General features: G+C 46.2%; 1 protein-coding gene across 1 annotated transcript; it reads right to left on the bottom strand.

Moving 5' to 3' along the window:
- Positions 1 to 939: 939 nt before the first annotated feature.
- Positions 940 to 24,544, bottom strand: LOC120927245 (probable E3 ubiquitin-protein ligase makorin-2). Its single transcript, XM_040337798.1, has 8 exons — positions 24,373 to 24,544; positions 19,945 to 20,064; positions 10,783 to 11,015; positions 5,198 to 5,310; positions 4,874 to 5,064; positions 4,681 to 4,791; positions 3,279 to 3,417; positions 940 to 1,368 (listed from the first exon to the last, which is right to left on the bottom strand). The coding sequence occupies exons 1-8, from the start codon at positions 24,417 to 24,419 to the stop codon at positions 1,195 to 1,197; spliced, it is 1,128 nt and encodes a 375-aa protein (XP_040193732.1). The 5' UTR covers positions 24,420 to 24,544; the 3' UTR covers positions 940 to 1,194.
- Positions 24,545 to 26,301: the final 1,757 nt, after the last annotated feature.

Below are 26,301 nucleotides of genomic sequence, written 5' to 3'. Positions count from 1 at the left end.
AGCAAAAAAGGTTATTCATAGGGGGGAAAAAATCCCCCTATTGTGTATGTACTACTATATGATAAAGGGGAGGAAGAGAGAGGGGAAAAAAAAAAGGGGGGAGGGGGGAAGAGACCAATCTATTATAGGTGAAATAATATTCCCTTATTGTGACTGAGCACTGCTAGCCTTGCCCCAGCATATTGGATTGGAGGGCAGTGCCCAATGACTAGCTTCTGTCAAACGGTTATGCTGGAAAACCAGAATTTTTTGTAGAATTCTGTATTTATATTTGCAAATAAAAATAAACTGAAAGAAAGGGGGGGGGGGGGGGGGAGTACAAAGTTGATGGAACTAGGCAAGTGGAGGGGGTAACAAATTGTCATATTAAAAAGGGGTTGTAAACCCTCATGTTTTTTTACCTTAATGCATTAAGGTGAAAAAGTCTGTTGTGCTACATCCCCCCAGTTTTACTTACCTGAAATCTGTCATATTCTGCTCAGGAATGAGCACACCAGCTCTAGCTGGTGTCTCACGTCCAGATTGGAGAATGATAGCAGTGCAGCCATTGGCTCCCGCCAGTCAACTCCAATGACACGGTGCCAAGTCCTGTGTGACTAGACACAGATGCAGGACTCAGGAGTGTGCCTGCATGGGTGTCCATCTTTGGAGAGCCTTCTCCAACAAGGACACCCATGCGGGGAGGAGCCATCAGCACCACCAAGGGAGCTCAGAAAAGGACCACTCTGCAAAAATGAATCTCCATCTCCCCAGATTTCATTATAAAAATCTGGTCACCTTAGGAATAAAGGTGAAGGCATAAGTGGAAATGAGAAAATTGGGTGGGGTGAAGTACCAGCATGGAGTCCTGTCTTACTGCCAAATGAAATCATTGGGAAGCTAGCCATTTTTTGCTCAGGATAAACAGATCTAAAAATAAAAATTAGAATAAAGCCCAGATGTAAGCAAAGTACAAATCTTTATTCCATTAAACTACCAACTATTTAACAAAATTTAAAATGTCAAGCTAGAAAAACCTACAAAATTTTCAAAACATTCCCATATTTCCAGTGGGTCTTCAGATGCCTACTAAGAAAAGCACTGCAAGGGTTAAACCCAGAGGCAAGGGGGCAATATTAAATATTTAAATCACAAAAATGCATATTGCTTAGAATTTAAAGTTTTACAAAAACAGTATTTAAGAAATTTTATCTACTAGTCAGAATCACTAAACTCCCCCAGATAAATGTCAACTTCCTCAGGAAAGCCCAGACTCCATTCATTGAAGTGATCTTCAAGGAGGGCCAAGGTGAGAGCGCAGTGCAGAAGATTAATGTCCTCGCCCTCACTGAAGTCTTCTTCATAGATTCCAACCAGGTGAGAATAGGACTGTGGAAGGACAAGACAATTGCACATCAGCTTTTCTACATGCAGAACAGATACAAATAATATTTCTTAAAAAAAAAAAAAAAAAAAGGAAGTCCATGCAAATGTTTACAGCAGCGGTGTCCAACCTGCAGCCCAAGACTGCTATGAATGCAGCCCTGCACAAAAATATTTTGTAAAAATGTGTTAACACATGGCAAACACTGCAGAAGGGAAAAAAAATAAAAAAATGTGACAGCGTCTCTTTACTGGACTTAAGCGTTATCCTTCCAAAAGAAAAAATATCCCACTTTAATTTCAGAGCAAAATGTTTAAAGCGGGAGTTCACCCATTTCTAAATTTTTTTTTTTTCTTCCCCTAGATTCCTGCTCGTTCGGTCTAGGGGAATCGGCTATTTGTATTAAAATAGGTGCAGTACTTACCCGTTTTCGAGCTGCATCTTCTTCCGTCGCTTCCGGGTATGGTCTTCGGGAGCGGGCGTTCCTTCTTGATTGACATTCTTCCGAGAGGCTTCCGACGGTCGCATCCATCGCGTCACTCGTAGCCGAAAGAAGCCGAACGTCGGTGCGGCTCTATACTGCGCCTGCGCACCGACGTTCGGCTTCTTTTGGAAAATCGTGACGCGATGGATGCGACCGTCGGAAGCCTCTCGGAAACCTGTCAATCAAGAAGGAACGCCCATTCCCGAAGCCCATACCCGGAAGCGACGGAGAGGATGCGTCTCGTAAACGGGTAAGTACTGCACATATTTTAAAATAAATAGCCGATTCCCCTAGTAATAACGAGCAGGAAGCGAAGGGGGAAAAGTGCCCTCTAAGGGTGAACCCCCGCTTTAAGGATGAATGAAGCACAAGGGCAAAAAGATCAAAACATCTGATGAGCACCTGAGAATTGCTACTACATACATTAATCCAGAAATGAAAGCATTTTTCAGGAACGGGGTCAAATATTACTCGTTTTGTTTCCCCCTTAGGCTAAGATGACCAGATTTTTTTAATTAAATCCGGGGACATTTTTTTTTTTTTCTACTAGTAATGTCAGAAATCAGCGACTCTCTGCCCGTCGCGGCCCACCTCACAGCCTGGTCAAGTCTTACTCTCCAGGCCCTGACTACTACTGGGTGGGGAGCGGAGGAAGATCACTCCGCCAGGGAAGGCAAGGAGATAGGCAGGCAGGCGGCTGCCCAGGACTTGAGCCAAGGCAGAAGAACATGCGATTGGAGCTGAATGGGCATGCACCCGAAAACTGAAGACATTTTCCCTCCACTCCGACCAGCACATGATCATCAGAAAGAGGCACGGTTAATGGAAAAAAAAAAAAAAAATACACCCCCTAAGCTAGTAGGAGCGGCGGTGTGTAATTCACATTTTTTTTTTTATTGTGCACTGACTGTCTTTGAAATTGCCCCAGCCCCTGTTCAAATCCAATTCGGGGACAAAACCGGGGACAGACTTGGTCCGGGGACCGTGTCCTCAATCTGGGGAAGGAGAGGAGCACATGGTCTAGATCAGAGATTGTTACCTCAAGATCTGCCCAACTTTATGCTCATCAGCCATCCTTTTGGGCCAGACACAGCATACTTCAAGCTTGTCATAGCCAACAGGAGATTACACATTGCTCATGTGTGGCCAGAGAGACCAGAAAACTGTTACCAAGGGGAGGTGGCCCCAGAAGTTGCTCGGTTCTACCACAGGATGTAGTAGATGTTTTTTGAAGGCCTTCTTTTAAAATAAAATTCGTAAAAACTAAACCCAAGCCAAGATTTGTAAAGGCCGGGACACTGCAAATTGGACTATTAGTGCTCAAGCTTTTATCACAATGTCAAAAAGTGCAATAAGCTGCATACAGTGCATCAAGGGATGCAAGTGTGTATACTTTGAGTAGACCTCAAGTCAGCAGCCACATATACTCACTAGGGCAGAGGCGCTGGCTCGTCTCTGATCTCTCCTCCTCCTGCGCTGGTGACCATGTGGCAATTCATGAAGATAGATACATTCAGATTTAAAGGGGCATCGTCCGTTACTTTGAATGAAGAAGCGACAGCGAATCTTACTGCATGGGAAAAAAAGAAACCCAAAATACCACATTAATAAAATGCAGTACACATCTAGAAGCAGCATCAGAAGCTAGTCAGTTACTGTGCACGCATATAGTCTGCACCAATTAGAGCAGAGTCAAGATTGCTCCTACATTGCAGGAAGAGGGGGTGGCTTCATTGCACCCCAAAAGGTGGTCTAGAGAATGAGGGCACCCTGGGCTGGATGTTTAAAGGGCTTCCACATTGTAGCACCCCCCCCCCCAGAAGAAGATCAAGTAGATGGAGTAACAAGGGATAAACTACTCATGGCTTAAACATCCACATCCCTGGACCTGTAAAGCACCTTGCAGCAAACTCAAGGCATTGCATCTCCAGTGCATTGGAAACATTTAGGCCAGGTTCACACCTATGCGAATTGAGTGCGGTTTAAACCGCATCTAATTCGCAGGACATTTCAAAATACATTGTTTTCAATGAGGCTGGTTCACATATGTGCGATGCATCCGCACTGCGTATTGCCTCCAAACCGCATGCGGTTTTTATGTCTTGCGGTGCGGCTCAGGTGCGAATTCAGTCCCATTATCTTCTATGGGTATGCATCTAATTCACACATGTGTTCAGTTCTCTGCAGGAATTTCTCTCATTCAGCTCAATACAATTCTCCCCCACTCTCCTCTCACCCGGAACTTCTCCCAGGTCTCCAAATTCGCACCTGATCTGCAGCTAAACCGCAGTTGATCTGCAGAACACCCTCTAGAGAAATTCGCAACGAGAACGCAGCTCCAAAACGCAACGCACTAGTGTGATTCCGGCCTAAAGGCCAGTCCTCTGCCAAAGTTGTATAGGTTGCTACAGTAGCCAAGGATGTAGCAGCAACCTTAAAAAATAAATAAAAAAAATCTTTGAAATATTAGGAATGGGAGTGGAACCTCCATAGAACACATGTTTTTTAGTGGAGACACCTGGAGAGGGAGGGTTATATAGTGGGAACTTTTACAGCTTTTTTTGGCCAGTGTTAAACAACCCAAATAAGGTAGCTGTGGCTAGATTAGAGATACGCTTCTAAGAACATGATAATCTATAGAAGATTCAGCATTATAGTGGGCCTGCCATGCACAGGACAATGTTCAGCACCCAACCACTGCCCAAAAAAACTTCTCAAATTTTAGTCCATGATATTTTGGATGGCACTTTTTTAAAGCAAAAACACCCTTTGATTGTCTTTTGCAGGAGTGTTAAAGTTATTAGCCTTGAGATCCATGACAGATTTTACATACCCAGTCTTTGCTTTAAAATCTTCAATTAATTTTAGTTTCTCATCAGAATCTCCAATCCAGTATTTATGAGGAATAAAGTAACTGGACTTTACACGACACTGTGGGCAGCCTCTGAAATAAAAGGAGAGCCTAAATTTCCCTGTATTCAAACATGCAGGAGATTCAGAATATAGTAAATGAAAGCTGAACTTACTTAATAACCTCATTCTGAAACTCTCTAGTGTTCCTCCAGCGTTTTATACAGCTGACACAGAAAGGATGGCTGCAGTTGGGCAAGATTCCAAACACCCTCTCTTCAGCTACCTGCTTATCATACACTTTATCCATGCAGATGCCACAGATCACACTGCTACTGCGTTCATACTGATGTCCTGGAACCTCCCCCTGGAGGTGGGGGTTTAAAAAAAAAAAAAAAAAAAAAAATTTTGTAAACACCCCATTAATTTTATTATTAGATTTTTTTTTGGTGGAATTCCACCTTAACTGCACACCCAATTTGTTTTTATTGTTTACTTACCTTTTTTGAATGCAGCATCTTCGTAGATGTTTGAGGTTTGTCATCTTGGCCTTCAGTTTGCTTAGGCAGAGACCCATCCATTAGGACAGGACTAGACACAGATCTAACAAGTCCTATGTTAAAAAATAAAATAAAAAAAACATACATTAACATTCAAAAGCTACACATTACACACAGGTTATAAATTCTAGAGTCAACACTGGATTTTTAGTTTGTTAAAAAACAGAACTACACTGCATCAGAGCACCACAAACCAAACATTGATGATTTTTATTCAAAGCAAACTCATCCCATCAAGGTACACACACACACACACACACACACACACACACACGTTAAAAACTCAGACCACTTTTTACTACAGGGCTTACCTATAGCTACCCCAGATCTCCCCTAAACCTTCACGGTTTGTTTGATATCCCTTGCATCGGCATGTGCAGATATAAAATCGGCACGATTGTGTCATTACCGGCTGCTCCCACAGGGGAGCGACTTCATATGCCATGCATACTAGCTCATTATGCCTTTGTCTTGTAGGTTTTTTATTTTGGGTTTACAACCACTTTAAGAGCCCCCCCCCCCCTCCTGTAGTCCAAAGAAAAAAAAAAGGCCCTTTAAGAATTTATTTTTCCTAAAATGTCGTTTTTACTCCTCACTAGCTGCAGTGATGGCGGCCGTCTATAGAGGGTGCTGCAGCGCCACCCACTCTCGCAAATAACATACATTCATGCATTGCACGAATGTATGTTATTGTTGGTTGCCAGCTGCCTGGTCTATTCAGATAACCGGACCTTAAGGTGCCGGTTCCCTGAATAACGGCAGCTGGTTGGCTGAGCGGAAGTGCCTATCAGAGCCAGCGGCTCTGATAGGCTTTCCAAGAACAGCCCTCGTCACCCGGAAGTCTATTCTCAGAACGCACAGTGTGTGCATTCCTTGAATAAGACTGACAGGCGTCTCAGCCAACCAGGTAATCTGATTCTGGTAATCAGGTTACCGATTGGCTGAAGCGCCATCGAGGGCAGGACGAGGGACAGTAGAAGCACGGCTGGGCTGACCCCAGAAAGGCAAGTGCCAGGGTGTAATCTCCTTTTCCTAGCTGCTGTTCATATGTGGAATGAATTGGATACTTGCTAGATGGTATGGACAGCAACCAGCCACGAGACCTGCGGGTCCCTCTGCTCTGCTGGGACTTGTAGTGCTGTGGACATCTATGCTCTGGCTCTGCTGGGACTTGTAGTGCTGTGGACAAGTATGTTCTGGGCCTTGTGGTGCTGCCAATGCACAGTGACTGCATTTGATTGCATGGCACAGTGGTGCAAATTGATGGTACAGTGGCTTCATTTGATGGGCACAGTGAGGCTGCAATTTCTCTTTACGTTTGCCCCCCCCCCCCCAAAATTTCGAGCACCAGCCACCACTGATGTGCACGCTTAGAAAATCTCTCCTTCCCTCCTGAGATGTATGAAACCAGGAAGTAACTAGGAAAATAAACTGCAATGTATTCTGGAAAAGATAACCTAGATTGTAAATTTACTTACAGCATAAGCTCTGGGCCATTAGTCGGCCTAGAGCAAGAAAGCAGAAGAAAAAAAAAAGCAAAGCTTTGGGCTTACAACAGCAGGACGTTTTTGTATTCTACAACATACAAGAAATGGTTTGTCAATCCGATAAATCCTTCCCACTGTGGTATTGTATTGCAACAGCAGGGATACTTCCCTCTGTCAAGACTACACTGATCAGTGCTGCTACCGTGTTTCCCCGAAAATAAGACACCGTCTTATATTTATTTTTCCTCCAGAAATCACACTATGGCTTATTTTCGGGGGAGGTCTTTTTTTTTTACTGGCAAGTATGGTACAACAATCACATTTATTCAACTATCCCCTGGTGTTTGTGTGGGGTGAGAGACTGTTGCTGGTCAGTGCTGGGGAGAAGCTTTACTTCTTCCCCTGAGTACAGAGCGTCCTTCTCCTCACTTCACTGAGGAGACTTTTTACTTTAACTTTCACCTGACAGGGGGAGCCGACCTTACCGTATTTATGGGGCTGCCGACACCTCTCCGGTCACTTAGAGATACCGTGGAGCAGATAAGAATGGCTGCACGACTTCTTTACAGCTCCTGAGCTCCGCACCAGTACTATACGCCTATCACGTCTTGTTTTCCAGCCCGCGCCGCTACGCATACGACACGCCATCACTACGTCTTATTTTCGGGGATTCGACACGCCATCGCTACGTTTTATTTTGGGGGGGCATGTCTTATATTTCGATCTTGCGTCGAAATCCCGCTACTGCTTATTTTCTGAGTAAGTCTTATTTTCAGGGAAACACGGTAGCTATAGCCTGTGGCACCAATTGGGTGAAAATTTTCCGACAGGCTGGTTGTGCAGGAGATCAATTACTGTACAAGTGTTCGAGCGTTGGCAACACTGCTACACGCAGTAGTTTAATTTGTCACTATACTCAAAACAAGTCCAGGAAAGGGGTTATGCAGAAAGCATAACATTGCTACTTTCAGATCACTTGGAAGAGAAATTTCATCCAAAACTTCAGGGCACTGCCCACCCCTTATTTGGACACACCTACAGATGGAGCATTAATCTAAAATGAAGCAGAGATTAAGAGACAGTATCTGATCTCCCAGCTCAAACCACATCCAGGCAATGGAAGACCAATGGCCTGCTTGAGGTTGAAATTACTACATTTGATAGGAATGAAAATTTGGGCCTTACCACCACTTTGTGGAGGCGATGACTTTAACATCACACTGTGACAGAGTAGCAAGTTTATAGAACCTGGTCCTATGAAGTAACAGAACAAACAAGGGTAGCTACATATGAAGTCAATGATCCCTAAAAAGACACTGGTGCTGAAAAGCCAAAATTATGGTTCAGACCCAACTGTACCATGGAGAAGATTTGTCCCATGGAAAGCCTCCTATGGTAGGAGCCCCAGGACACACACACACACACCAGGTATGCCTTCCATATGTGATGGACCTTGTGGGAGGGAAAGCTTTCTGGCTTTGAATCAGTCATTCCCACAATGTTAAAGGAGATGCTCTTCAATCTCACAGAAGCTGGGCTTAAACACACTTGTCATAAAGGGGTTGTAAAGGTTTTTTGTTTTTTCCCCTAAATGGGCTCCTTTAAGCCAATGCATTTTTGGTTTGCCAATTTTTTCCTTCGATTTCCCTTCCAAATCTTTTTTTCCTTTGTCCGAATTTCTCACCTTTCTATTCCCCCTCAGTAAGCTGTTCTGTCTGTCTAACCCCCAGCCAGATGATGGGGGCAAGCTTACCGAGGAGAAACAGGAAGTGAGAAATTGACAATGAAAAAAAAAAAAAAAATTTAGAAGGGAAATTGAAGGAAAAGGTTGGGGAACCAACAATGCACTGGCTTATAGGAATACACAAAACACACAACACACACAAAACACACAAAACACACAAAACACACAAAACACACAAAACACACCTTTACAACCCCTTTAACCACTTAAAGGGGTTTTCCACCCATTTTTTAAGTTTATTAAAAGTCAGCAGCTACAAAGTGTAGCTGCTGGCTTTTAATAAACTGACACTTACCTGCTCCAGCATCTTCATTGTCACTGTGGGCACCCAGCCGTGACCGCTTTCGGCTTCACGGCCGGGCACCCACTGCGCATGCGGCCCGGCGCTGCGCTGTTTGATTGGACAGGCAATCGCCTAGGACCTGACGTGTCCTAGGCGAACGCCTACAGGGAGGGGCTGCCAAAAGGCGATTAAGCTTAATCGCCTTTGCAGCCCCTCGGCGGAAGGAGGAAGTGGGTCAGGAAGTCCCCTTCTCCTGAAGCCCCCCACTCCCCCCCCCAAAAAAAATTACATGCCAAATGTGGCATGTAAGGGGGAGAGGAGTGGGTTAAGAGAAAGTTCAATTTTTGGGTGGAACTCCTTTAAGGTCCCCTTCACACCGATATACGTCGGCAGAATGGCACAATCACGTACGTGTATCTTCAAGCCCAGCCGTGGGGTCGCGAGCGTGCCGGCGCACTCACGACCCGGTCCGAAGCTCCAGGACCCGATCACCGCCGGTGTCCCGTGATCAGTCACCGGAGCCGTAGAACGGGGAGAGGAGTGTATAAACACACGTTCTTCGTTGTGGCAGTGTCATTGATAGCCTTGATAGACGATCACTGACGTCACACGTCCAGCCCCCCTACACACGAGGTCACACTTAACCACTAGGAGGCGCTGTAGGGGTTAACTCCTAAACTGCAATTTTCACAGTAAATAGTGCACATCTTTATAGCACTTTTTGCTGTGAAAATGACAATGGTCCCAAAAATGTGTCAAGTGTCCCCCATAATGTCGCAGTCACCACACACACACACTTTTTTTTTTTATTTATTTGGGGGGATATTTATAGCCAAAAATATTGTTTTTTTTAAAAATTCAGCTCATAGCCCAGAGCAACTGATGCTGCCAGGGGACCCCAGTGACTTACTGGGTTCCCATACCTATTGAGAAGATCCCAAGCTGGGTGCTGTTTGATGGGGGGGGGGGGGGGGGGGTCTGAGGAGAACCCGGAGGCAGGTGATCCAATAGGGCTTGAACGAACCATCGGGGATCTGGGCACCGGACACTGACAGGTTGCATTCAGGCTGTCAGTCGGTGACCCCAAAAGACATACTGGGAGGATTCGCTCTACTTTTCAAACACAAGGCCTGTGGCAGAGGCCTCACCTCAATTCCTTAATTCAATTAGAGCCAAGTCGGTGGCAGAGACTTGTTCCTTCCCAGAAGTTCTAAGTGGCGCTCTGGCTGCCAGGCCTGTGAGGTCTGTCCAGGGTCACTTCACCCACTCCGGCTGGAGTGGCGACATAGACGAATACAATTGCTAAAGGGCAGGACTGCCTTTGCTATCCATAGCCTGATTCTGCGAAGTTATTCTTCTCTTCACCAACCTGTCCACCTCAAGTTGACATGTTGGTGGTGTTTGACCAAGAAATAAAGCATTTGAAAACGTCAACCAACGGTCCGGACATTCTATTACTGCTCTCATCACTACCATCACCCCTAGACACAAGATATAGGTAACTTAAATACACCGATCCCAAATCCAACCAGCGGCTCCTCCGGGGTAGGGCTACACACCCCACACATTGAAGGATGGGCATGTTTTCTTTGAATATTAATTAAATTGCATTTTTGGCACTCAGATGCTGCATAATATTGCTTTGATGGCATGCTAGCAATTTTATGGTCATGGAGAAAAGCCTCAGGCACAGACATGAGGGTGTCCTTGCATAGCCTCCAACAGGCACTCCAGTTCTTATAAGTCTACTCCTGATCACCAACTTTGATTAAGACATTTTGAACAAGCTTAGGCAATTGTAATCAGAACGCCAGGGTGATTATGTGGGGCATAGTAATAAAGAGCATCATGTAGCAAGATCTTTGAGCAAACCAGACTCTCTATACCCTGGACCATTGATAAGCTTTTGTGACAGTTACTGTCGGTATACCTGGACAGTGTAGAAAGTGGGGGAGGGGGGGGGGGTTCTCAGAGCCAAAGTGAACACCCCTTATGTGCAACACTATTTTACCTGCATTCCTAGGTATAAATTCTGCAGCAAGAGCCCAGTTTCCTGTGGGTGACTGGATAGATCTTGTCTGGCTTTCTGAACCAGATGTGTGCCAAGGAAAAAGCGATGGCTCAGAGCCCCTTCGTCCAGTAGATGGTTCACCGACATGCGGAACAATGCAGGGCTCAGAAACTCTGCGTCCAGGGTGGTAATAAGAGGCATCAGGAGGAAGATAAGTCGTTGTGTGCTGAAAACTGCAGTAATCAGATAAAATGTTAATTGTTTTAATCAAACTCAGCAAAACCTTGTCAGAAGAGGAAACAAATATATGCCCCTTTGGGATGTGTGCCATACATAAAGTCTCATGTGTTCGCATACCAGCATATATAATAAAAAACAAAATAATAACAAAAAGTACACTTAACCTGTTTCCGGTCTATACACACACACTTTTAACCGATTGTGGGGATACTGTATACGACCATACCTCATGATGCAATATTAATGAGACAGCATGGCCTACCTGGAGTTAATGAACCTGCCATCCCTGTGCTTTGAACACACACACACACACACACACACACACACCTTGTGTGGGGAAAAAAAAAAACATTAAGGCCCCATGCACACGAGACGCTGCTAAACTCGAGTTCAGAGGCATTTGGGCATTTTTTTCAACTGCCCCTGAACACATTTAATGTTATCCTATGTGTCCATGCACACAATCACGTTTTTTTGGCGTTTTAAAGCAGTTGGGTTTAGGGCCGTTTTTCCAAACCCAAAATTTTGGGTTCAGAAGCTTTCAGCTTTTGCGTTTTAGACGCAAATCGCGGCAAATCGCGGGTACCCGGCGTTTTGCCGCGATTTCGTTTATAGGCGTTTTTAAAGGTGACCTATTTTTTTACATTAGAAATCTCAAAAATGATGGCAAATGATGAAAAACCATAAAAAAAAACATAAAAAAATGTAATTGCTTGCATTGCATTGTGGACAATCCACAACTTGTGGCAGGTGGGGTGGCCAGTGGACAATCCACAACTTGTGGCAGGTGACATGTCCAGGTGACGTGGCAAGTGGACAACCCACAACTTGTTGTAGGTGACGTGGCCAGGTGATGTGGCAGGTGACGTGGCCAGGTCACGTGGCCAGTGGACAATCCACAACTTGTGGCAGGTAACATGGCCAGGTGACGTGGCAAGTGTACAATCCACAACTTGTGGTAGGTGACGTGGCCAGGTGATGTGGCCAGGTGACGTGGCAGGTGACATGGCAAGTGGACAATCCACAACTTGTGGCAGGTAACGTGGCCAGGTGACATGGCAGGTGACGTGGCTTGGTGACGTGGCCAGTGGACAATCCACAACTTGTGGCAGGTGACGTGGCCAGGTGATGTGGCAGGTGACGTGGCCAGGTGACATGGCAAGTGGACAATCCACAACTTGTGGCAGGTGGGGTGGCCAGGTGACATGGCAGATGACGTGGCAAGTGGACAATACACAACTTGTTGTAGGTGACGTGGCCAGGTGATGTGGCAGGTGACGTGGCCAGGTGCCGTGGCCAGTGGACAATCCACAACTTGTGGCAGGTGGCGTGGCCAGGTGACGTGGCAAGTGGACAATTCACAACTTGGCAGGTGACATGGCCAGTTGATGTGGCAGGTGACGTGGCCAGTGGACAATCCACAACTTGTGGCAGGTGACGTGGCCAGGTGACGTGGCAGGTGACGTGGCAGGTGACATGGCAAGTAGGGCTGCGCATCTTCACCGGTCTCACGATTCGATGCGATTACGATTATCAAGTCCACGATTCGATTCGATTCGATTCGGCGATGCATCACGATTGCAGCGCAAGTGCGCATGGCTCTCCCCCCAAAATACTAAAGGAGATGATCAGAGACTGCAGACATGCTACAGGAGATGATCAGAGACTGCAGACATAGTACAGGGAGATGATCAGAGACTGCAGACATAGTACAGGGAGATGATCAGAGACTGCAGACATAGTACAGGGAGATGATCAGAGACTGCAGATATAGTACAGGAGATGATCAGAGACTGCAGATATAGTACAGGAGATGATCAGAGACTGCAGACATGCTACAGGAGATGATCAGAGACTGCAGACATAGTACAGTAGATGATCAGAGACTGCAGACATAGTACAGTAGATGATCAGAGACTGCAGACATAGTACAGGGAGATGATCAGAGACTGCAGACATAGTACAGGAGATGATCAGAGACTGCAGACATAGTACAGGAGATGATCAGAGACTGCAGACATAGTACAGGAGATGATCAGAGACTGCAGATATAGTACAGAAGATGATCAGAGACTGCAGATATAGTACAGGAGATGATCAGAGACTGCAGACATGCTACAGGAGATGATCAGAGACTGCAGACATGCTACAGGAGATGATCAGAGACTGCAGACATAGTACAGGAGATGGTCAGAGACTGCAGACATGATACAGGAGATGGTCAGAGACTGCAGACATGGTCTATATTTCTCCTCCATACAGCCCAGTCCCTGCAGTGACAATAACTTATCACAGGTGACACATCAGATTCCACTACATGCCCGTACCCTCCCTGTGTCCCCGGATAACAGCACCCCCTCCTCCTCTGTACTTACATGCTGTTCTGCGCACAGAGGATGATTGGAGGGAACAATGAGGAAAATACATGATTTTGCCTGTGCATTTTCAGTGTGTTTTTATGTGCTGACATTGTCATCAATACGCCCTTTAAAAATGCACAGATGACAATGAACCCTCAATGAAAATATCAGTACAGCGAGGACTACCGTGTTATTTATTTTCTATTACAATTGACACATTTCCAAGTCCTTGCTGATATTTTTTATTGAGGGTTCATTGTCATCTGTGCATTTTTAAAGGGTGTAAATAGGGTGAAACTCCCCTTTAAAAAGTGCACAGGAATACACACATGGCTGCTGGGAGGGGGGGGGGGGGGCAGGGCTCAGGGATTAGATTTCACAATTGACAAAGCCCTGTGAGTTTCACTGCACTGCACTGTCTGCTGAAATTTCTCTGACTCTTTGCACATTCCAGCACACTAGGAGTTAACACAGTGGAATGTGCAGAGAGTCAGAGAAATGCCTGCACAGGCAGAGCACGTGTAGGAATCAGACTGCTGATAAAATATCTGTGATAATAAATGCTGTTATAGCCAGGGCTGTAATATGCTTTTTACAACATATGCAGAATCATACCTCATGTCTCCGTGTGTATATTACTTTCCCCTCATTTGACTCCATGTTCAGACTTGCCTCTCTCTCCTGATGTCCGTTCTCAGCCCCGCCCATCGTCTATAGCTAAAGTAACAGATCACAAGAGAGGCGGGCGGGGCTGACATCAGAAGAGACTTTGAGACGAGGGATGTGAGAGGACAGAGGAAGAGAGAGGCGGGCCGGACCATGGAGTCACATGATCGCATGTACAGTTACTACACACGGAGCTACGAGGTATGAATCTACATAAATTTAAAAAAAGCACACACAGCGATTGCCAAACAATGGATTACAAACCGCATTTATTACAAATAAAACATTTTAAAAGACCTGCTCGGAGCGATCTCCCGGGAGGGGCGTGGCAAGTCGGGATGACGTCACCCGACATCGATTATTGGGGTCACATGCATCGATGCAGAATCGGGGGGCCCCGAATCGCGATGCATCGATGCATCGATTATATTCAACACCCCTAATGGCAAGTGGACAATCCACAACTTGTGGCAGGTGACGTGGCCAGGTGACATGGCAGGTGACGTGGCAGGTGGCGTGGCCAGTGGACAATCCACAACTTGTGGCAGGTGGCGTGGCCAGGTGATGTGGCAAGTGGACAATCCACAAATTGTGGCAGGTGACGTGGCCAGGTGACATGGCAGGTGACGTGGCAGGTGGCGTGGCCAGTGGACAATCCACAACTTGTGGCAGGTGGCGTGGCCAGGTGACGTGGCAAGTGGACAATTCACAACTTGGCAGGTGACGTGGCCAGTTGATGTGGCAGGTGACGTGGCCAGTGGACAATCCACAACTTGTGGCAGGTGACGTGGCCAGTTGACGTGGCAGGTGGCGTGGCCAGTGGACAATCCACAACTTGTGGCAGGTGACGTGGCCAGGTGACGTGGCAGGTGATGTGGCCAGGTGACATGGCAGGTGACGTGGCCAGTGGACAATCCACAACTTGTGGCAGGTGACGTGGCCAGGTGACGTGGCAGGTGACGTGGCCAGGTGACGTGGACAATCCACAACTTGTGGCAGGTGACGTGGCCAGGTGACGTGGCAGGTGACGTGGCCAGTGGACAATCCACAACTTGTGGCAGGTGACGTGGCCAGTTGACGTGGCAGGTGACGTGGCCAGTGGACAATCCACAACTTGTGGCAGGTGACGTGGCCAGGTGACGTGGCAGGTGACGTGGCCAGGTGACATGGCAAGTGGACAATCCACAACTTGCGGCAGGTGACGTGGCCAGGTGACGTGGCCAGTGGACAATCCACAACTTGTGGCAGGTGGGGTGGCCAGGTGACATGGCAGATGTCATGGCAAGTGGACAATACACAACTTGAGGCAGGTGACGTGGCCAGGTGATGTGGCAGGTGACGTGGCCAGGTGACGTGGCCAGTGGACAATCCACAACTTGTGGCAGGTGACGTGGCCAGTTGACGTGGCAGGTGGCGTGGCCAGTGGACAATCCACAACTTGTGGCAGGTGACGTGGCCAGGTGACGTGGCAGGTGACATAGCCAGGTGACATGACCAGTGGACAATCCACAGCTTGTGGCAGGTGGCGTGGCCAGGTGACGTGGCAGGTGATGTGGCCAGGTGACGTGGCCAGGTGACATGGCAAGTGGACAATCCACAACTTGTGGCAGGTGGCGTGGCCAGGTGATGTGGCAAGTGGACAATTCACAACTTGGCAGGTGACGTGGCCAGTTGATGTGGCAGGTGACGTGGCCAGTGGACAATTCACAACTTGTGGCAGGTGACGTGGCCAGGTGACGTGACAAGTGACACGCTAAATACACGTACACTGCTGCTCTCTCAGCTGCTCTGGTCTCACAAAATAGCTGAAATGGTTAAATAATATTGTTTTTTGAGCTTAGGGAGGGTCTTATGATGTTTCTTAACCAAATGCTTATAAACGCAAACGCGGTAAAACGCGGTAAATCGCGGTAAAACGCCGCGAAATTCGCGGCAAAAACGGGCGTTTTAAACGCCGGTTTTTGCATTTGAAAACTTGTGTTTAGATGAGTTTGCATTTGCTTCTCGTGTGCATGGGGCCTTAGGCTCCATTCACACTGGTGCAACGTGGGAACCCTGTGAATTCAGTGCAGGTTCCCACATCACACAGTGGTTCACACTGAGATATGCAAACCGCTAGGGGTGTCAACGTAAGGTTAACACCCCCAGATTGGTTCACAGATCAGATGCGAAACGGTGCAGGGATAGCATAGGTGTGAACACCCACGTGAAACAATTCCAGTGTGGACCAAAATAAGGGTCCTGCACCATTTTGGTGCGAATGCGATCTGCACCACAATGCTGTGCAAATCACAGGCAGTGTCAGTCATCGCACTAGTGTGAACCGGGACTTGGGGTCCATGTACATTGGATTAAAACCGCTGCTACTAGGGGAGTTAATGTTTTGCCTGTAGAAGCAACTAATGTTACCCTAAGTGTCCTTGCACATTAGGTCATTTAGAGGCATATTTTAAGCTCAGCATTTAAAAAGGTAGAAAGATTTAAAAAAATAAAATACACCCTTCTGGTTTTGTGTTAGAACAGTTTTCTGAAAAAAAAAAAAAAAAAAAAAAAAAAAAGAAGTGTAGAGCCCTGTTCCTGTTGGGTAGGCGCTATTTGTAAAATTAAGTTATCTGAGCCATAGTTTAGCTCGGAATGATTATGTCAAATTATTGGTTTCTGTTCCAGTTCAGCTGTGTTGCACATTTTCCACTTGACTGTATGTGTCACTGTCACCACGGGACAAGGTTGGAAATGCAGCGGGCTGGGTGTATTGAGTATTCTTTGCCCAGAAGCAGCCCAGTGGGTGTGGTCCCCACCGCTGTGCATTCTGGGAGAGGGTACTTAAGGGACAGACACCATTCTGGCGGGGGTCTTCCGATCCTGACCTGATGGCCCTCCTGGACTCAGGGATGCGTTAGTTTTTTTCTGGCCTCGGGGCCTGCTGGCCCAAGGCTCCACTTCTGAGAGAAGGCCCAGGAGTTTCTGGGGCCTACTGGTCCAGGGGTGGTCCTGTGCCATCTTGCCTGCGGGAAGAAGCCAAACAATTGTGGATTCCATTGGAGGACACATTCTGGCCAATCTACCACACAGTGCTGCTGGCTGAAAGATCCTGGTGCTGTGTCTTTGGAACTTTTGCAAAGTGTGTGTGTGTGTGTGTGTTTACACGGTCCTGTGGCAGAGGACTGTGCAACGCCTTGACAGCACTCATCAAGTCTGTAGCAGAGACTTTTGAACAAGCTTCGCATCGGCTGCTAGGTCAGTGAGAGGCCTATCCGGTGGTTGCTGAATCCAGTGTGGAAACGGTTTGTCCTCTGGATCCAAGAACGTACCCGCGATCTGCAAGGTACCTGAATCCCCCTGTCCGGGTTTGTGTAATAAAACCTTGGAAGAAAAGAGACCAAGTGTTGGTGCAGACATTTGTGAATCACTCTTTAAGGAGGACCCCTAAGACGAACGTGGCGAGGCAACGGCAGGCCCAAATTTAAACCAACAGCTCCTACGGGGGTAGTGCTTAAAAAAATAAAACACGCAAACACAAAATCAGGCTTAAGATTATATTATCTACTGGGAAGCACCCCCTAGTGTCAGTCGGTACTAGTACAGTGAGGTGAAAAAAGTATTTGATCCCCTGCTGATTTTGTACGTTGGCCCACTGACAAAGATTCTAACAGTAGGTTTAACAGTGAGAAAAAAAATATCCAGATAAACGCAATTTAAAAAAGTTAAATTGATTTGGGGGGGGGGGGGACACAAAATAACTGTTAATATCCCTTAGTCTGGGGCTCCATGCAAAATCTCACCTTGTGTAGTGTCAATGTTCACAAGAATGGTGAGGAGAATCTTGTCAATGATCTCAAGGCAGCTGGGACCAGTCCCAAAGAAAACAATTGGTAACACGCTATGCCGTAAAGGACCAACATCCTGCAGCACATGCAAGGTCCCCCTGCTCAAGAAGGCACATGTATAAGCCCATCTGAAGATTGCTAATGAACATCTGAATGATTCAGAGGAGAACTGGTTGAAAGTGTTGTGGTCGGATTAGACCAAAACAAGCTCCTGGCATTGACTCAACTCTCCATGTTTGGAGGGGGATTGCTCCCTTTGACCCCCCCCCCCCCACCGTCAAATATGGGAGGTGAAAATATTATGTTTGGGGGGGGGGGGGGGGGTTCTGGTAAGGAGAACAGGACAACTTCCCTGCATCAAAGTTATGAATGGAGCCATGTACCATTAAATCTTGGAGAGACCCTCCTTCCCTCAGCCAGGGCATTGAAAACGGTTATTCCAGCATGACAATGACCCAAGGCAAAGCAGTGGCTCAAGAAGAAGCACATCAAGTTCCTGGGGTGGTCTAGCCAGTCTCCAGACCTTAATCAGATAGAAAATATGTGGAGGGAGCTGAGGATTCAAGTTACCAAACCTCAGCCTTGAAACCTTAGGGATTTGGAGAGGATCTGCAAAGAGGGGGTGGACAAAAATCCCTCCTGAGCTGTGTGCAAACCTGGTGGCAAACTACAAGAAACGTCTGAACTCAGATTTCCAACAAGGATTTTGCCACCAAGTCATGTTTTGCAAAGGGGTCAATTAATTATTTCACTCATTAAAATGCAAATCAATTTATAACTTTTTTTAAATGCGTTTTTTTCTGGATTTTTTTGTTATACTGTCTCACTTAAAATAAACCCACCATTAAAGTTAGACTGATCATTTCTTTGAAAGTTGGCAAACATAAATCAGACCCCCCCCCCCCCCCCCACTGTATATAGCCCAGGCACAACCAGTTTATATATTTTTTGGAACAATTACGGCATGTTTAAAGTTTGAATCAGACAAAACTATTAAATACAATACAGAATCTTGTGTACGTGTTAATCCCATCACCAGTACACGATCACCCCCTTGAGGCATTGTATAGATGGGCAAATCTGGGCTTCACAGGAGCTTCTCACATGAATTTAACCTACTCCTGAGCTGCATTAAACAGCTTTTGCATGACTAATGGCTGTGCAGATTCCCGAGGCTCCGAATTTTCCCAATAACAAGGCTACAATCAACAAAAGAAAAAACCCCCATCCTTACACTCTAAAATTGACCACTCGACACACACTCCTTTTTGGAGTCGAATGGCCATAGCAGCCATTTGTTTATTACAACAAACATAATACAATACAGAAATTATTCAGCATACAATTTTAATGCATACAATACATCTTGCATAAACCGTTACAACAAAACAAACTGACATGTTTAAACCATCCTGGTCTAGAGATCTTTGAAAGCCAATTATTATTCCTTAAATGGTTGCATCTGTACCCCATTAACCAAAAAGGCCCCACGCCATTGTTCCCATATGTCTGGTTAGTAAGGGAAGGGACACCCATACCTCTCCAGATGGGCCCAACCCCCCTAAACCTCCATTCATTTCTCAACACCGCCTTCAAAGACCCCATAGACCTCCCGCTGCTACGACTTGAGAACGCCATAAAAACGAAAAATTCCCACCCACCCCAATAGCCTAAAAAACCCTGGGAACCCAAAAAAGGGGCACAAAGAAATAAAACAAAAATCAGGTCCAAAAAAGGGGAGGGTGGGCGGGAAATTAGTTGTTTTCTCTGCCACGAGCTCCGACTGAAGCTGGTGGCCTAAGAAACACCCCTTAAACTCCCCCTTAGCAACCTCCCCCAACCTGACTTCCCTAACTCAAAAAACAACATGTCCCAGCCAATTGGCAGAAAAAGAACTCCCCCCTAAGCCATACTCTACCTACTCCGCCTCATTGCCCCCCTTAGTCATGCCGGCCCTCCTCCTAGTTGCACTCTTAATCCGGGCCTTTCTTTCCCACTGAATAAACAATCTACAAAAAGGTGATCAGAAGCCCATATACACCAATCCTTAAGAGTTTTGAATGACTTACCTGCACTTGTTACCATAGCTACAGAACCCATTTTGAAAATGCCGGCAGAGTGGAGCAGGCTTCCTTTCATGGGAGAAGTGGCAGTTCACACCCCAATGACAGACACCCCTGAGGAATGCTCTGTGGAGTGAGCAGATGTAGTCAAACTAAAAAGTCTCAAAGCAAAGTATAAAGTTATAGTAGTTTGTTTTTTGGCATATTGAAATACAAAAAAAAGTAAAAAAAAAACACCACACACAACGCTTGTGAAAACGTAATTTGAGGGCTTTCTTACTAGATAAAACTGTCTAGTAGCAAAGATGTGCAAAATGTTACCTCACTAAGGTTCCTTGACAAGTAAAACTGCAGCAGGAAAGTTTACCCTAAACTGTAAAACCGACCCAGAAATGCTTTTGGGACAGCCCAACCTGTGGCCCTCCAGCTGTTGTGGTACTACATTTCCCATGAGGCATTGCAAGGCTGGCAGTTACAATTACTCCCAAAGGCATGATGGGACTCCTAGTTCTGCAACAGCTGGAGAGCCCCAGGTTGCCTACCCCTGAAGGTATCAGGAGAGACGCAACCCCTGAAGCGGTTCTTGGGTTAAATTGGACTGGCTTTTCAAATACAGGCTAGACCCAGGTACCACTGCAGTAGTGGTTTATGATCACCTTCCACTGCTGTAACATTTGTACACTTTTTGGCAGCATGTTCCCACACGGAGGTTCTAGGTTCTGATGGTCTCCCAATTACTTGGGAAAGACAGGGGGTGTTCCAGCAGCATTACACGTGACTTACAGAAAACATTTTGAGTTTAGGGAAGTGCTTCTCAAACAAACATTCAAATAAAGCCTTGCATTTTAAATCAATGAATGCAAGGCTCTCCAATTGGCCAAGGTGGGAACTCTCCACCATGGCCATTCAAAAAAAGCCTCGTATTCATTAAAGTGGAACTTTTCCCATAACTTGATTTAAAAAAAAAAAAAAAAAAAGTAAGAAACCTATTAATTAGGCAACTGGACGCAGTAGGGATTTCCTTGACTTTAGATGTATTTTGCGTTCCTTTTATATCACTCCTGTGGCTTCAGAATCCTGAAAGCAGTGAAGCACATTTGAGAATTGCACCATTGCTGAGCAAACCACAGCATGTGACCCGCCCTCTGACTGCCATGATAGGATTTAGGTGGATGGTCTAAAAACCATGCATCCATCACCCATTTTTGGTAATAGTGTATTCTCCTCAAAGGCCCAAAATTGGAAAAGGAATGCAGGTAGCCGAGTTGGGTCAGCATGCTCTGCAGCAGGACATTCAAATAAAATGTCATGTTTAAGGCCTCATGCACACTAGAGGTTTTTTAAAGCTGCTCCTAGGGGGTCTCTGGTGTTTTTTTCCCTGCCTCCAAACGCTCCATGATAGCCTATGTGGCCATGCACACAGGCATTTAGAGCAGGGTGTCTCAATTCCAGTCCTCAAGGCACACCAACAGGTGACATTTTCAGGTGTAGCGCCTGGCTACTTTCAGAGCCAGTGCCATGTTAAAGTTAGGGGAAAGTTCAGAGAAATAGTTGGCTCTGAACTAGTTTAATTGTTAAAATTTAGGGTCTCTGCTCTAGCTTGGCTGTGCGCTATCCTTTTGTCCAGGGACTCCAGTCACCCCCGGACGGCAGGTGGCAGCAGTGGGGTCAAGTGTGTTTTAGTATCACTCCTCAGCAGCCTATCGGGAGGTTGGGCCACCTCTCGCTGTGCATCCCGGGGAGGGGCATTTAAGGGGCAGACGCTATTCGTTCGAGGTCTCTTCCTCGTGTGGCACCCACCATTGGGGTAGCCATTCCACAACACCCCCGCAAATGGCCCTCCTGGCCGGGGTATGCGTGTGTCGCAGTGTTCCTGGACCATGTTGGCCGGGAGCAATTGATCTGCTGTGCAGACCCAGTGGTTGACTGGGTCCCCAATCTGAAGGTGGTCCTCAGCTGTCCGTCCAATTGGAGGAGGCTGGCCGATGAGGAGTCTGTCCTAAGGATAACAAGCACGAGGCTGGTGTTTCAGGAGGGGCCTGACCATTCATCGGAAGACAACCTTGGTTCTGACAGGCTGGATGTTGGTCGCCCGTCAGTTGCCAATTTCACAAAACTACCTGAAGGAGATCCGGGTGCTGAATCTACTGAGAGGATTCCAGACCATAATTGTCTCCAATCTTATAGGAGGGTTTGTGGCAGAGACAAAGTGGATGTAAACCCAACATTTTTCTTCTTTGATGTCACAATGTAGAGAATAAGATTTCCTATCATCTGTGCCCAGTCTTGCCACACATTAATCCAGCTCTGAGCAATCCTTTTATTCAGTGAAAATTAACAGACTTCCAGATAAAACCCTGTCTAAATTAAAAGTCCGAAAGCCTCTCTCCTTGCTTTGAGTGACAGGTTATTTACATATCTAGCTTGGACATGTTTATCATATGTTATGTTAATCATAATATGAGGCGATTCACAGGTCATTGTATATTACCAGGATGTGTTATGTAGGGGAGGGGTGGATTTTTCACTTTATACTGTGGATCACCTCATATTATGATAAACATAACATAAGATAAACATGTCCAAGCTAGATATGTAAATAATCTGTCACTCAAAGCAAGGAGAGAGCAGCTCCTTTGGGGGTAGTGCTACACAGGCTTTCCATTATTTTGCACAGGTGATATGATCAGTTTTGCTGCCTTAGGGCCTGATGCAGACGGACCGTCTGTCCGTCTGCATCAGTTCCGCTCCGCCGAACGGAAGAAAAATAGGGTTTCTTCCGTTCGGAAAAGCGGATCCCGACTGACGCGGACGCTAGCGGATGCTCCATCCGCCAACAGACGCATTCCCATAGGGATTCATTACAAGTCCGTTAACGGACTTGTAATGAGCGGACGAACGGTCCGCTAGTGTGAAAGGACCCTTAGTAATTACAACAGCCACCTCATCTGAAAGAAATCCTAAACACATGACTTGTTGGTGCGCCCTGACTGGAATTGAGATACACATGTAGGGCCAGTTCACACCAGACGCAGTTCCGTGCATTTTTTTCTGCAAAAAAAAAAAAAAAAAAAAAGCGCATGCATAGTGTTTTCCCCATGTATTCCAATGGCTCTAGTTCACACCATGCAGTCAGTTTCCGGTGCAGAAACGGCATGGCGTAAAATAGAGCCATTGGAATACATGGAAAACATTGTGCATGCATTTTGGGCAGAGAAAAATAAATAAGCACATCTCCATATACAGCAGGCAATCCCCCTAAGGCTGGGTTCACATTGGTGTGCTGTGAGATTGCATGCGATTCACAGTGCAGATCACATGCGATGCCCGTGCAATGCGATTTCAGCCATACAAGTAGAATGGCTGATATTGCACTGCATTTGGACCAAAGACGCATAGGACCCCCCATTTTTTAAAATAAGAAATGCAAAGATGTTAGATTAATGTTTGTGCTATGATGTTTGGACATTCACCCCTTTTGTTTAAGGGGGGGGGGGGGAGAGGTTTACATCTTTGAGGGTGGATTGTCCACAGTGTGGTAAACAAGAAGTGGGAGATTACACTTTTTCTGTTTCCCACGCTGCAGGTGAGGTTGTTTAATTTCTTTGTACCAACATTAACACGAAACACTTTTATAAAAAAAAAAAAAAAAAAAAAAAAAAAAAGTCCCCCCCCCCCCCCCCAGGTACTTTGCGCCATCAATTTACGCAGCACTTTACATATACATTGTATATCCACATCAGTCCCTACCCTCAAGGAGTTTACAACCCAACAAGGTCTATATTGCCATCATATGGTTTGAGAAGCTCACAAGTACCCACCTAATCCTATTGTAATAGTACAATCTTCCTTTACTTTCTAAAAGCAGTGTAAACTGTTAGCGCTCTAAGATATAAAAACATTGCAGGTCTTAGAGAATCACCTGGCAGTCCAAGTGTAAATATTCCAAACCTATTCCCCTTCCTTGGATTACCCCCACACACAAAAAAAAAAAAAAAAGTGACAGTCCTATTCCCAAACCCCCACATAGAGAGCCATTAGTGCCTCATGTGAACTGGTCACTCTCACTATATGGATTAACCAGCTGCCTGCAGTGTTCTACCCTTCAGCCCAAATATTCACCTGAATTCAGACCTGAAACTGAGCCAAAGATACACAGGACCCTTACACAACGGGCTCCGTGGCCAGATCAGGGATATGTGAACTGGCTTCATTGAGAGACGGTCACACTCTCCTGTCTCCATATTGGATGCAGGGAAACCCACATCCAATTCACACTAGTGTGAACCCAACCAAACTAATCACTATGGATTAACCAGCTGTCTGACCCAACCCTTCCAGCTATGATCACTGTGCCCAGAAAGGAGCAGACACAGTTTTCAGCAGAGAGCATTCATTAAAAAAAGTAGCAACAGCCACATAGTGTGTACATACCTGCATGGGGCTCTATAACCTGTTCCTCTACCGCTTGCTGTAGCCATTTCCTTCAGACACAAAACACCACTCTCTCTATGAGCCCGTGCACCCGCAAGAGGACTTCCTACCCAATAAGCACTCTCTATCCTTCCGTTCCCCTGATAGGCTGCTTATGAGCCTCACCAGCAGGGGGCTCCCTTTATAACCATTAATTAGTTCCCTCCACCCTCCTGACTAATCACAGACATGTGTGTCCAATCTACATAGACTCACACACAAAGTTAGAATGTTTATTAAATAGTCACATGAATATACAATATTAGCTTTAATAAGATGAAATATTATCTTAAATACATTATCATTGAAATCTATAGTTACAGGATATCAAAAAGAAGTGCAAGGAAGATGCAATTCATATTTGCTATACCTGAGAGTCATTGTAAAGGTTTTAAATGTTTGGATTTTTCTACTCTAGGGTGTATGAGGAAAGGCGGCCTCAGGGCTGGTGTATCAGAGCGTTGTTATCAAACGCAGGCGTTTACATTTTAACGCATTCAAATGCAAAAGGGTGCGTCTGGCCTACGTTGCCTGCAAATGCACTGCCCATAGGACAGAAAAGTGCAATGCAAAAAGGTCAAACGCTGCCTTCGAACCTTTCCAGAAAACGCAAAACAGGTCATACACTTCCTCTGAAACCATTATCCACACCACGTGCAGAAAAATTTAACGCAAAGCTGGGTGCAATGGTTTCCTTCCACATTCAAAAGACAGTCAGTAGGTTAATTGGCTCTGGCATGGGTATGGATGTGAGGTGCAACTTTGAATTTGTGCTTCCCACAGCTCATGTAAACAAAGAGGGGGGCTGCAGGGAATGACCCAGCCCACAGTGCATTGAAGTAATAAAAAAAATTGACAGTTGTGCGTGTGAGCGGCCCCAAATGTACGTTCAAGCTGGGTTCACACTAATGCGATCACAGACATCACATGTGATTTGCACCGCATTGCAAAATGGTGCGGGACCATTGTTTGTTGGTCTGCACTGGAATCGGATCGCATGGACGTTCACACCTATGCGATCCGATTCCTGCACCATTTGGCAGTTTGCACTGCGATCTATGAAAAGATCTGTGGGTGTCATTAACTTTACATTGACACCCGTAGTGGTTCGCAGATGTCAATGTAAATTGCCGGCAAATGACATGCGATGCGGGATCCCTCACGGGAATCGTGCTGGTTCCTGCATCGCATATATCTTATATATCTTTCTTAAAGGGGGCTTTTATATTCTGATAAGCCCCTTGCCCATAGACCCCACAACCACCAGCCAGGGTTGTGGGTAAGAGGCCCTTGTACCCATCAATATGGGGGCATAAGGGGATGGGTGCTCTGCCCCCGCCGCCCCAAAGCACCCATCCCCCTATGTTGAGATCTTGTGGCTTGGTATGGTTCGGGAGAGGGGAGGTTGGAGGGCAGGGGTCAAGTCCTAGGGAAAAAAGTGTGGGAACTCCCACCCAAGATCCACTTCCCCACCAAAAAAAAAATGATACGATCATATGCATAATAACTAAACCGCATGTTTTTTTTCCGATCCACTGTGCCTTAGTATTTCTTTATGTTACTGGCAGCTTCCTGTATATGGATTCATCGGGTAGTGTGCAGGTATTCCGTCACTTCCTCGATGCCGCAATGTCTCCTGGGAGCTTTTGTCATTGTTCCCAGGAGACATTGCGGAGGTCTGCCACGAGTTATCGCGGGATTTAGAAAGAACTTGCTTCCCCTGATAACTTGCGGCAGACCTCCGCAATGTCTCCTGGGAACAATGACAAAGGCTCCCAGGAGACATTGTGGCATCGAGGAAGTGACGGAATACCTGCACACTACCTGATGAATCCATATACAGGAAGCGGCCAGTAACATAAAGGATTACTAAGGTTCGCCTGCCCCTGA

Source organism: Rana temporaria, chromosome 2 (genome assembly GCF_905171775.1).
Source record: "Rana temporaria chromosome 2, aRanTem1.1, whole genome shotgun sequence".
Lineage (NCBI taxonomy): Eukaryota > Metazoa > Chordata > Amphibia > Anura > Ranidae > Rana > Rana temporaria.
This window is presented reverse-complemented; position numbering and strand designations above follow the sequence as displayed.